At 46.7% G+C, this 13,716-nt stretch overlaps 1 protein-coding gene across 7 annotated transcripts in view; it reads right to left on the bottom strand.

The window, feature by feature from the left end:
- The window catches only part of ZYG11A (zyg-11 family member A, cell cycle regulator), a 61,676-nt gene that overhangs the window by 35,133 nt on the left and 12,827 nt on the right, over positions 1–13,716 (bottom strand). For all 7 annotated transcript variants that reach the window (XM_004025810.5, XM_055349086.2, XM_055349080.2 and 4 more), the window contains one exon: positions 2,938–3,689. In XM_004025810.5, coding sequence (XP_004025859.1) covers positions 2,938–3,689 — 752 coding nt within the window. The remainder of the gene's footprint in view (positions 1–2,937; positions 3,690–13,716) is intronic.

Genomic DNA, 13,716 nt, shown 5'->3' on the forward strand with positions numbered 1-13,716 from the left:
AACCACAGGGTTTTTGGGGCATCCAGTGTTTAAGACAATAACAACAAATGTTCAATTAAATGTTCCAGGTGTTGGCCAGGCGCAGTGGCTCACGCCTGTAATCCCAGCACTTTGTGAGGCTGAGGCAGGTGGATCACCTGAGGTCAGGAGTAGAGACCAGCCTGAACAATATGGTGAAACCTCAGCTCTACTAAAATTACAAAAATTAGCCAGGCGTGGTGGCAGGAGCCTGTAGTCCCAGCTACATGACAAAATATGCTGAGAGAAAGTAAAGATCTAAATAAATGCAGAGATATACGGGATTCAAGAATCAGGAGACTAGCGCCAGGCGTGGTGGCTAATGCCTGTAATCCCAACACTTTGGGAGTCTGAGGCTCAAGGGTTGCTTGAGCCCAGGACTACGAGACCAGCCTGGACAACATAGTGAGACCTCGCCTCTATTTTTTAAAACAACATGAGACTCAACGTTATTAAACGGCAATTTTCCTCAAACTGACCTACAGATTTAATGCAATCCCAACTAAAATACCAGTAGTCCTTTTTGTAGATATTGACAAGTTGCTTTTATGATTTATATGGAAATACAAAGAACCTAGAATAACCAAAACAATTATGAAACAGAATAACAGTTGAAGAAGTCACATTACCCAATTTCAAGACTTCATATAAAGTTATAGTAATCAAGACAGTAGGCCGGGGCGCAATGGCTCAGGCCTGTAATCCCAATACTTTGGGAGGCCAAAGTGGGCAGATCACCTGAGGTCAGGAGTTCAAGACCAGCCTGGCCAACATGGTAAATCCTCATCTCTACTAAAAGTACAAAAATTAGATGGGCATGGTGGTGCACGCCTATAGTCCCAGCTACTAGGGAGGCTGAGCCAGGAGAATCACTTGAACCCGGGAGGCGGAGGTTGCAGTGAGCCGAGATCACACCACTGCACTCCAGCCTGGGTGACAGACCGAGACTCTGTCTCAAAAAAAAAAAAAAAAAAAGGCAATATAGTATAGGTATAGACAAACAGATAAAAATAAAGAGCCCAGCTGGGCGCGGTGGCTCACACCTGTAATCCTAGCACTTTGGAAGGATGACGCAGGCAGATCACGAGGTCAGGAGATCGAGACTATCCTGGCTAACATGGTGAAACACCATCTCTACTAAAAATACAAAAAATTAGCCAGGCGTGGTGATGGGTGCCTATAGTCCCAGCTACTCTGGAGCCTGAGGCAGGAGAATGGCGTGAACCCGGGAGGCGGAGATTGCAGTGAGCAGAGATCGTGCCACTGCACTCCAGCCTGGGCGACAGAGCAAGACTCTGTCTCAAAAAAAATAAAAAAATAAAGAGCCCAGTAACAGACTCACACATATACGGACACCCGATTTTCAACAAAGATGCCAAGTTAATCCAAGGGGGGAAGAGATAATCCTTGGTGGCGAGCCAAGATCGGACCACTGCACTCCAGCCTGGGCGACAGAGCAGGACTCGACTGTCCCCAAAAACATTTGGGGATCTCAGCTCACAGCAGAGGTTGCAGTGAGCCAAGATTGTGCCACTGCACTCCATCCTGAACAACAGAGTGACTCTGTCTCAATAAAAAAATTAATTAATTAATTAATTAAAATACAACAATTGCTAACTTCAAATCAAAAGAATAAAATGTTAACACAACTAATGAGTATACAAATCACTTTATTCTCTTCCCCTAGGAAGAACTAAGGAGGTATTATTATAAAGAAAGAGTTATTTTAAAACAACAGCTCTGGGCCAAGCATGGTGGCTCATGCCTGTAATCCCAGCACTTTGGGAGCCCAAGGCGGGTGGATCACCTGAGGTCTGGGAGTTCGAGACCAGCCTGACCAACATAGTGAAACTCTGCCTCTACTAAAAATACAAAAAATTAGCCAGGTGTGGTGGTGCACGCCTGTAATCCCAGCTATTCGGGAAGCTGAGGCAGGAGAATCGCTTGAACCCGGGAGGCGAAGGTTGCAGTGAGCCGAGATTGCGCCATTGCACTCCACCCTGGACAACAAGAGCACAACTCAGTCACCAAAAAAAAATAATAATAATAATCGGGCCGGGCGCGGTGGCTCATGCCTATAATCCCAGCACTTTGGGAGGCCGAGGCAGGCGGATCACCTGAGGTTAGGAGTTCAAGACCAGCCTGGCCAACATGGCGAAGCCCCGTCTCTACTAAAAATAAAAAACTAGCTGGGCATGGTGGCATGTGCCTGTAGTCCCAGCTACTCGGGAAGCTGAGGCAGGAGAATCACTTGAACCCACTATATCTTCTTTTTTTTTTTTTTTTTTTTTTTTTTGAGACTGCGTTTCGCTTTTGGCCAGGCTGGAGTGCAGTGGTGCAACCTCCACCTCCCAGGTTCAAGTGATTCTCCTGCTTCAGCCTCCCAGGTAGCTGGGCCTACAGGCGCCCGCCAACACACCTGGCTAATTTTTGTATTTTTAGTAGAGACCAGGTTTCACCATGTTGGCCAGGCTGGTCTCGGACTCCTGACCTCAAGTGATCTGCCCACCTTGGCCTCCCAAAGTGCTGGGATTACAGGTGTGAGCCACCATGCCCAGCCTATATCTTAATATTATATTCTCACGTGTGGCCGGGCACAATGGCTCATGCCTATGATCCCAGCACTTTGGGAGGCCGAGGCAAGCAGATCACCTGAGGTCAGGAGTTCGAGACCAGCCTGATCAACATGAAGAAACCCAATCTCTATTAAAAATACAAAACTACTCCATCTCAAAAAATAACATTCTCACAACCTTCCACATAGTAGATGCATAATAATCATTAATTATTAAATAAGCTCTTTAAGGATTTTTTTATCTGTCTCTGTAACCCTAATACCTAGTAAAAATTCTGGTCTATAGCACGAGTTTAATAATGTTCTAAACAAATGAAACAAAACTTATTCAGATAAGAACAAACCCTCAAGCCTTGCTTTGTAGTAAAGAAGTCAGAAGAGCCAGCATCCGTGGCCAATAGTCCCACAAATTGCATGGCAGGCCGCTGTCGTATAAACAGTTCTACAGCTTCATCAGTGATGCAATTGCCCCCAGAAATATCCAATGACACAACATTGGGCAGGATATCCTTCTGCTGTAGCAAATGAAAAGCTAGGTCTGATTTGAGTTCCCTGTGATCAGAAACGTCAAGGTGAAGCAGACATTTAAGTTCTCTAATGACTGCAAGAATTTGTGGTTTGGTCATGGCCAGGCATTTCAGATAGTGCATTGTGAGAGACTTCAATCGATCCTTACAGGTAAGCAGTGCAGAAATATCAGTGACTAGAGTATTAGAGATATCTAAGCTTTCCAGTCTTGGTAACTGAGAAACATTAGCCAGGTCTTCAGTATGAAAACAAACATTAAAAACACTTAAAACGCGAAGACCAGTGAGCTGACTAAAGAACAGTAATCTTGAATTTTGAGGGATGCTTGTCGAGTCTAACAGGAGACACTGGAGGTTTTGCTGGATCCACCTATTGCTGCAGAGTCCACTTATGATGTCTGGAACTGGGAGGTCAGCGTGCACTGCAGTAGCATTCAGTTCAATGAGCTTATGACGGCAGAAGGCTTTTATGAATGCAGCTGTAGAGATTTTAGCTTTTTGGATATTGACCAGCTTCAGTTTCATTTGGTTGCCTCGGAAAATGCTTGCTGTTCTGTCAGTCAGCTTGCCTATAAAAGAACCAGAACCAACTTGTAATGACAACTAGATCTCATGTCTTTCCAGGATAAAATGTGGCAAAGAATTAAGACAGATGTTAATAATAACAATAATGACAACATTTACTGCTCTGTGCTAGCATTGTTCTAAACTCCTTTAATAAGATTATTATCTCATGTATTCTTTGCATTAATACTATAAAGGAATTATTGTTACTACTACTATGTAGCTGAGGAAACTGAAATTTGAATAGGTTAAGTAATTTATCCAAGGTCACCATCAGAATCAGGAGTCAACCCCAGTTTGGCTGTAGAGCCCAAAATTTTATCTACAGTAACCTTGCTCACAGAAAGGAAGAATAAAATAAAATAGGTAGATAAGTACAGGATATAAAATATACAAGTACCACTACTAATATTATTTTTAACCAAATTAGTAGATAATATTTGACAAGTCCCTTACCTCTCTGGGCCTCATTTTCCTCATCTGTAAAATGAATGGGTTGTCCTATTTTTCATTTACTACACATCTTTTTTTTTTTTTTTTTTTTGAGATGGAGTCTTGCTCTGTCACCCAGGCTGGAGTGCAGTGGGGCGATCTCGGCTCACTGCAACCTCCGCTTCCCAAATTCAAACGATTCCCTTGCCTCAGCCTCCCAAGTAGCTGGGACTACAGGCACTGCACCTGGCCTACTACACATCTTCTATGGTGAGATTCCATGTTATGTAACAGGCACGTAAGGTAATCAGACACCTGTGACCACAAGGGATTCAGTATAGGGAGGCATACCAGGTAAATAAATAAGTACAGTAGTGTGCTATGTGTAGTAGTGGTATGTACCTGGTATTGAATTTGCACAGATGAGACCAATTTAACTTTGAGGAAGGTTTTAAAGATAAAATCAGTTTGCCAGGGGGAAGGTGAGTATGTCAAAGAAATGGAAGACACAGAGCAGCAAATCACTCAAAACGTAGAACAGCACTACTGGGACATAGGGCCTGTTGGGGGGCATGGCTGGAAGTAAGGATGAAGCGGATGGTAAAAGTCCTGTCCACAAAGCTAGGAAATGCAAACTTTTACCCTATGGACAATGAGGAACAATTCAAGACTTTTTAAGCAGAAAATGAATGGTCATCACTTTTTTTTTTTTTTTTTTTTGAGACTGAGTTTCACTCTTGTCACCTAGGCAGGAGTGCAGTGGCGTAATCTCGGCTCACTGCAATCTCCGCCTCCTAGGTTCAAGTGATTCTCCTGCCTCAGCCTCCCCAGCAGCTGGGATTACAGGCACCCACCACCACGCCTGGCTAATTTTTGTATTGTTAGTAGAGATGGGGTTTCACCATGTTGGCCAGGCTGGTCTCAAACTCCTGACTTCAGGTGATCCACCTGGCTCAGCCTCCCAAAGTGCTGGGATTACAGGTGAGAGCCACTGCACCTGGCCGGTCATCACATTTTGATGTAGCTTCTTTAAAAAAAAAAACAGTGTTATAATTATATTTTTAGAAACACCAGTTTTGTGACAGAGTAAAGAATTTAGGGCCAGGCACAGTGACTCACGCCTGTAATCCCAACACTTTGGGAGGCTGAGGCGGGCGGATCACTTGAGGTCAGGAGTTCAAGACCAGCCTGGCCAACACGGTAAAACCCCGTCTCTACTAAAAATATAAAAGTTAGCCGGGTGTGGTGGTGTACGCCAGTAGTCCGAGCTACTCAGTCACTGAGGCACGAGAATTGCTTGAACCTGGGAAGGAGGCGGAACAGTGAGTTGAGTTGGTGCTACTGCACTCCAGCGTTGGGGGACAGACTGAGACTGTCTCTAACCAAAAAAAAAAGAAGAGAGAAAAAAGAAAAATTTAATCTGTGCACAGTGGCTCATGCCTGTAATCCCAGCACTTTGGGAGTCCCAGGCAGGTGGACTCCTCAAGCCCAGGCGTTTTGAGAGCAGCCTGGGCAACATGGGGAGACTCCATCTCTACAAAAAAAAATTTTTAAATTAGCCAGGCATGGTAGTGCACACCTGTAGTCCCAGTTACTCGGGAGGCTGAGACAGGAGGATCACTTGGGCCCAGGAATTTGAAGTGACAGCAAACCATGATCACACCACTGCAGTCCAGCCTGGGCGACACAGTGAGACCCTGTCTCAAAAAAAAAAAAACAGGTTGGGTGCGGTGGCTCATGACTGTAATTGAAGCACTTTGGGAGGCTGAGGCAAGCAGATTACCTGAGGTCAGGAGTTTGAGATCAGGAGTTTGAGACCAGCCTGGCCAACACGGTAAAACCCATCTTTACTAAAAATACAAAAAGTTGGCAAGGCATGGTGGCAGGCCCCTGTAATCCCAGCGGGAGGCTGAGGCAGGAGAAATCCTTGAACGTGGGAGGCAGAGGTTGCAGTGAGCTAAGATCACACCATTGCACTCCAGCCTGGGCAACAAGAACAAAACTCCATCTCAAAAAAATAAAAAATTAAAAAATGAAAGTAGCAGCATTCATTGAGGTAGGAAGAAAATCAGGAGAATATGATGACTCAACTGCCCAGAGAAAAGTGCAGGACAGCAAGGGAGCAATTGGTAACATGATTCAGAAGTTTAGGATAAAGGGCTGGGAACTCTGGGGAATGACAATAGAAGAGGTAAAATAAACCAAGGAAAATCACACAAGGAGTGTTCAGAGTGAGAAGAGTATCCAAGATAGGACCTTAAGAAGCACTCCAGCCTGGGCGACAGAGCGAGACTCCATCTCAAAAAAAAAAAAAAAAGCAGCACAAAATACTTAAGGTGCAGATAGAAAAACAGAAGGAAATTGTGGAAGAGTAATCCAGGATACAAGAAAAAAAACAAAACAGAAAACTAGGCCGGGCGCGGTAGCTCATGCCTGTAATCCCAGCACTTTGGGAGGCCAAGGTGGGCGGATCACAAGGTCAGAAGATCGGGACCTTCCTGGCTAACACAGTGAAACCCCATCTCTACTAAAAATACAAAAAATTAACCGGGCGTGGTGGCAGGCACCTGTAATCCCAGCTGCTGGGCGTCTGAGGCAGGAGAATGGCATGAACCCGGGAAGCAGAGCTTGCAGCGAGCCGAGATTGCGCCACTCTACTCCAGCCTGTGCAAGAGAGCGAGACTCCGTCTCAAAAAAATTAAAAAAAAAAAAAACCACAGAAAACTATTCTAAACCAGAAAGGTGAAGGAGAGTAAAGACCACTAAAAGTCAAACCAACAAGAAACCCTGATAATTTTTTTTTTTTTTAGACAGTTTCACTCTTGTTGCCCAGGCTGGAGTGCATGGCACGATCTCGACTCACTGCAACCTCCACCTCTCCTGACTCAGCCTCCTGAGTAGCTGGGATTACGGGCATGCGCCACCACACTCAGCTAATTTTATATTTTTAGTAGAGACGGGGCTTCTCCATGCTGGTCAGGCTGGTCTCAAACTCCTGACCTCAGGTGATTCGCCTGCCTCGGCCTCTCAAAGTGCTGGGATTACAAGCGTGAGCCAACGCGCCCGGCCAATTTTTTTTTTTTTTTTTTTTTTTTTGAGACAGAGTCTCGCTCTGTCGCCCAGGCTGGGAGTGCAGTGGCGCAATCTCAGCTCACTGCAAGCTCTGCCTCCCAGGTTCATGCGATTGTCCTGCCTCAGCCTCCCGAGCAGCTGGGACTACAGGTGCCCGCCACCACACCCGGCTAATTTTTTGTATTTTTAGTAGAGATGGGGTTTCACCATGTTAGCCAGGATGGTCTCGATCTCCTGACCTTGTGATCCGCCCACCTCAGCCTCCCAAAGTGCTGGGATTACAGGCTTGAGACACCGCGCCCAGCCTTTTTTTTTTTTTTTTAAGAGACAGAGTCTCACTCTTGCCCAGGATGCAGTACAATGGCACCATCATAGCTCACTATAGCCTCGAACTCCTGGTTCCAAGCAGTCCTCCTGCCTAGGCCTTCCAAAGTGCTGGGATTATAGGCATGAGCCACCATGCCCAGCCACTCCTGATAATTTAATGGATCTAGGCAATGATCATCCATCTGTGGCCACCACAATCACAAAAACAAACCAACCTCATCAACTCCCTGAAGAAAGCACATAGCACCACACCAAGAGTTTAAAAAAAAAAAAAAAACCCCAACATGAACTTGATCAAGCGTCTACCTCCAATGTTCAAGTGACAGGATATACAAGGATCAGAGGAACACACCAAAATCATAGCACTTATATGACAAAATCCCTATTATGAGAAAATTTACACAACAAATGATCAGTTTTATAACCTGGGATTACACGTGTGAGCCACCACGTCCGGCCGTAATTTTTGCATTTTTAGTAGAGATAGGGTTTCACCATGTTGGCCAGGCTGGTCTCAAACTCCTGACTTCAAGTGATCTGCCTGCCTCGGCCTCCCAAAGTCCTGGGATTACAGACGTGAGGCACCATGCCTGGCCCATAATCAATTTTAGAACCTCAAACTTTCCATCACCTCAGAAAGAAACCTTGTGCCTGTTAGATTTTACTTTCCTTTTCCCACATCCCTCCAGCCCTAAGCAACCACTAGTCTACTTTCCATCTCTACGGATTTGCCTATTCTGAACATTTAATATAAATAAAATCATCCAATATGTGGCCTTGTGTGCTGAACTTTTTTCATTTAGCATGTTTTTTGTTTGTTTGTTTTTGTTTTTGAGACGGAGTCTTGCTCTGTCGCACAGGCTGGAGTGCAGTGGCGCGATCTCGGCTCACCGCAAGCTCCGCCTCCCGGGTTCACGCCATTCTCCTGCCTCAGCCTCCCGAGTAGCTGGGACTACAGGTGCCCGCCACCGCGCCTGGCTAATTTTTTTTTGTATTTTTAGTAGAGACGGGGTTTCACCATGTTAGCCAGGATGTCTCCATCTCCTGACTTCGTGATCCGCCTGCCTCGGCCTCCCAAAGTGCTGGGATTACAGGCGTGAGCCACCGCGCCCAGCCTCATTTAGCATGTTTTTAAGGCTCACATTGTGCAACATGTATATCTGTACTCGTTCCTTTTTATAGTCGCATATTCTACTGTATGGACATACCACATTGTATTTATCTGTTTTTCGGTTGATGGACACTTGTGTTGTTCTCACTTTTGGGCTATTATGAATAACATGCTACCATAAAGATATGTGTACAAATTTTATTTTTAAACTTAAAAAATTTATTCTAAACTTTCTCTGCTCCATATGAATCTGCAGGAATTGCTGGATCAAATGGTAACTCATCTTTTTGAGGAACTGCCAGACTATTGTTTGTGGCTGTACTATTTTACATTCCCACCAGCAGTGTCCAAGGGTTCTAATTTCTCCACGTTCTCACCAACACTCATCTGACATTTTGATTATAGCCATCCTAGTGGACGTGAAATAGTATCTTTTGTGCTTTTAATTTGCATTTCTTTAATGACTTATGGTGTTGAGCAACTTTTCATGTGCTTGTTGGCCATTTGTGTCTTTTTTTTTTTTTTTTGAGACAGAGTCTCTATTGCCCAGGCTGAAGTGCAGTGGCGCGATCTCGACTCACCACAACCTCTGCCTGCTGGGTTCAAGTGATTCTCCTGCCTCAGCCTCCCCAGTAGCTGGGACTACAGGCGCTTGCCACCATGCCTAGCTAATGTATGTATTTTTAGCAGAGATGGCATTTCACTATGTTGGCCAGGCTGGTCTCGAACTCCTGACCTCGTGATCTGCCGGCTTCAGCCTCCCAAAGTGCTGGGATTGCAAGTGTGAGCCACTATGCCCGGCCTTTTTTTTTTTTTTTTTTTTTTTTGAGACAGAGTTTCATTCTTGTTGCCCAGGCTGTAGTGCAGTGGCTTCCCAAAGTGCTAAGATTACATGCATGAGCCACTGTGCCTGGCCTGTATATTGTATATTACATTAATTGCTTTTTGGATGTTCTACCAACCTTGTATCCCTTGGACAAATCCCACTTGGTCATTTTTGTGTGCTACTGCTTTTTTAGTTTTGTTTTGTTTACTCTGCTGGATAATGTTTTTGTTTTTGTTTTGAGATGGGGTCTTGCTCTGTTGCCCAGGCTGGGGTGCAATGGTGCTATCATAGCTCACTGCTGCCTTGACCTCCTCAGCTCTAGCAGTTTTCCCTCCTCAGCCTCCCGAGAAAAACACAACTTTGAACTGTACAGATCCACCCATACACAAATCTTTTTCAGTAAATATACTGCAGTTTTTTTTTGGAGATTTGCAACAATTTGAAAAAACTCGCCAACTTTGTAGCATAGAAATATCAAAAGGTAAGAAAAGGATTTGTCATGAATGTATAAAAAATATACTGCAGCACTCTTCATCATAGCCAAGATATGGAATCAATCTGAGTGTCTATCAATGGAGGAATGTATAAAGAAAATGTGGAATGTGCACACAATAGAATACTATTCAGCCATAAAAATGAATAAAATCCTGTCATGTGCGGCAGCATAGATGAACCTGAAGGACATTATGTTAAGTGAAATAAGCCAGGCACAGAAAGATAAATACCACATGATCTCACTCACAAAATCTAAAGAAGGTGATCTCATAGAAGAAAAGAATAGAATAGTAGTTACCAGAGGCTGGGGAGACGAGGAAGAAAGGGGAAATAGGGAGAGGTTACTCAACAAGTACAAAGTTAGAGTTAGATAGGAATAAATTCCGGTGGCCTATTACACAGTAGGGTTTCTATGATGAACAATAATGTATTATATATTTCAAAATAGGAGAGGATTTTGAATGTTCCCACCACAAAGAAATGATAATGTATAAGGTCATGGATATACTAAATACTTTGATTTGATGATCACACAATATATATACGCATATAGAAATATCACACTATACCCCCAAATATGTACAGTTATGTATCAAAAATAAATAAAATGCAAAATAAATGAAAGAGGGAGCACAACTACTGCTGACCTTATAGAAATGAAATGGATTAGAAAGGAATACTATGAACAAGTGTATGCCAATAAATTCGATAACTTTCATGAAAGGGACAAGTTTCTAGAATAACACAAACTAAAATTTTTACACATATCTTTATGGTAGCATAAAGGCTGAGGCAGGTGAATCACTTGAACTCAGGAGGCAGAGGTTGTGGTGAGCCTAGATCACGCCACTGCACTCCAGCCTGGGCAACAGAGACTCTGTCTCAGAAAAAAAAAAAAAAAAAAAGACACAAATGGCCAACAAGCACATGAAAAGTTGCTCAACACCATAAGTCATTAAAGAAATGCAAATTAAAAGCACAAAAGATACTATTTCACGTCCACTAGGATGGCTATAATCAAAATGTCAGATGAGTGTTGGTGAGAACGTGGAGAAATTAGAACCCTTGGACACTGCTGGTGGGAATGTAAAATAGTACAGCCACAAACAATAGTCTGGCAGTTCCTCAAAAAGATAATGAGTTACCATTTGATCCAGCAATTTCACTCAAGAGAAATGAAAACCTATGTCCACATAGAAACTCTTACACATTCCTGCAGATTCATATGGAGCAGAGAAAGTTTAGAATAAATTTTTTAAGTTTAAAAATAAAATTTGTACACATATCTTTATGGTAGCATATTATTCATAATAGCCCAAAAGTGAGAACAACACAAATGTCCATCAACCGAAAAACAGATAAATACAATGTGGTATGTCCATACAATACAATATGCGACTATAAAAAGGAACGAGTACAGATATACATGTTGCACAATGTGAGTCTTAAACATGCTAAATGAAAAAAGTTCAGCATACAAGGCCACATACTGGATGATTTAATTTATATTAAATGTTCAGAATAGGCAAATCCATAGAGACGGAAAGTAGACTTGTGGTTGCTTAGGGCTGGAGGGATGTGGGAAAAGGGAAGTAAAATCTAACGGGCACAAGGTTTCTTTCTGAGGTGATGGAAAGTTTGAGGTTCTAAAATTGATTATGGGCCCTCTCCCTCTCCCTCTCCCTCTCCCTCTTCCCTCTTCCCTCTCCCCTCTCCCCTCTCCCCTCTCCCCTCTCCCCTCTCCCCTCTCCCCTCTCCCCTCTTTCCACGGTCTCCCTCTGATGCCGAGCCGAAGCTGGACGGTACTGCTGCCATCTCAGCTCACTGCAACCTCCCTGCCTGATTCTCCTGCCTCAGCCTGCCGAGTGCCTGCGATTGCAGGCGCGCGCCGCCCCGCCTGACTGGTTTTCGTATTTTTTTGGTGGAGACGGGGTTTCGCTGTGTTGGCCGGGCTGGTCTCCAGCTCCTAACCGCGAGTGATCTGCCAGCCTCGGCCTCCCGAGGTGCCGGGATTGCAGACAGAGTCTGGTTAACTCAGTGCTCAATGGTGCCCAGGCTGGAGTGCAGTGGCGTGATCTCGGCCCGCTACAACCACCTCCCAGCCGCCTGCCTTGGCCTCCCAAAGTGCCGAGATTGCAGCCTCTGCCCGGCTGCCGCCCCGTCTGGGAAGTGAGGAGCGTCTCCGCCTGGCCGCCCATCGTCCGGGATGTGAGGAGCCCCTCTGCCTGGCTGCCCAGTCTGGAAAGTGAGGAGCGTCTCTGCCCGGCCGCCATCCCATCTAGGAAACAAGGAGCGCCTCTTCCCGGCCGCCATCACATCTGGGAAGTGAGGAGCCTCTCTGCCCGGCCGCCCATCGTCTGAGATGTGGGGAGCACCTCTGCCCTGCCGCCCAGTCCGGGATGTGAGGAGCGTCTCTGCCCAGCCGCCCCGTCTGAGAAGTGAGGAGACCCTCTGCCTGGCAACCGCCCCGTCTGAGAAGTGAGGAGCCCCTCCGCCCGGCAGCCGCCCCGCCCGAGAAGTGAGGAGCCCCTCCGCCCAGCAGCCACCCCGTCTGGGAAGTGAGGAGCGTCTCCGCCCGGCAGCCACCTCGTCCGGGAGGGAGGTGGGGGGGTCAGCCCCCCACCCGGCCAGCCACCCCGTCCGGGAGGGAGGTGGGGTGGTCAGCCCCCCGCCCGGCCAGCCGCCCCGTCCGGGAGGTGAGGGGCGCCTCTGCCCGGCCGCCCCTACTGGAAGTGAGGAGCCCCTCAGCCCGGCCAGCCGCCCCGTCCGGGAGGGAGGTGGGGGGGTCAGCCCACCGCCCAGCCTGCCGCCCTGTCCGGGAGGGAGGTGGGGGGTCAGCCCCCCGCCTGGCCAGCCGCCCTGTCCGGGAGGGAGGTGGGGGGGTCAGCCCACCGCCCAGCCTGCCGCCCTGTCCGGGAGGGAGGTGGGGGTTCGGCCCCCCGCCTGGCCAGCCGCCCCATCCGGGAGGTGAGGGGCGCCTCTGCCCGGCCGCCCCTACTGGGAAGTGAGGAGCCCCTCTGCCCGGCCAGCCGCCCCGACCAGGAGGGAGGTGGGGGGGGTCAGCCCCCTGCCCGGCCAGCCGCCCCGTCCGGGAGGTGAGGGGCACCTCTGCCCGGCCGCCCCTACTGGGAAGTGAGGAGCCCCTCTGCCCGGCCACCACCCCGGCTTGGAGGTGTACCCAACAGCTCATTGAGAACGGGTCATGATGACAATGGCGGTTTTGTGGAATGGAAAGGGGGGAAAGGTGGGGAAAAGATTGAGAAATCGGATGGTTGCCGTGTCTGTGTAGAAAGAGGTAGACATGGGAGACTTTTCATTTTGTTCTGTACTAAGAAAAAGATCTTCTGCCTTGGGATCCTGTTGATCTGTGACCCTACCCCCAACCCTGTGCTCTCTGAAACATGTGCTGTATCCACTCAGGGTTGAATGGATTAAGGGCGGTGCAAGATGTGCTTTGTTAAACAGATGCTTGAAGGCAGCATGCTCCTTAAGAGCCATCACCACTCCCTAATCTCAAGTACCCAGGGACACAAACACTGCGGAAGGCGGCAGGGTCCTCTGCCTAGGAAAACCAGAGAACTTTGTTCACTTGCTTATCTGCTGACCTTCCCTCCACTATTGTCCTGTAACCCTACCAAATCCCCCTCTGCGAGAAACACCCAAGAATGAGCAATAAAAAAAAAATAAAATAAAATAAAATTGATTATGGGCCAGGCACGGTGCCTCACGCCTGTAATCCCAGCACTTTGGGAGGCCGAGGCAGGCAGAC

Source organism: Gorilla gorilla, chromosome 1, assembly GCF_029281585.2.
Source record: "Gorilla gorilla gorilla isolate KB3781 chromosome 1, NHGRI_mGorGor1-v2.1_pri, whole genome shotgun sequence".
NCBI lineage: Eukaryota > Metazoa > Chordata > Mammalia > Primates > Hominidae > Gorilla > Gorilla gorilla.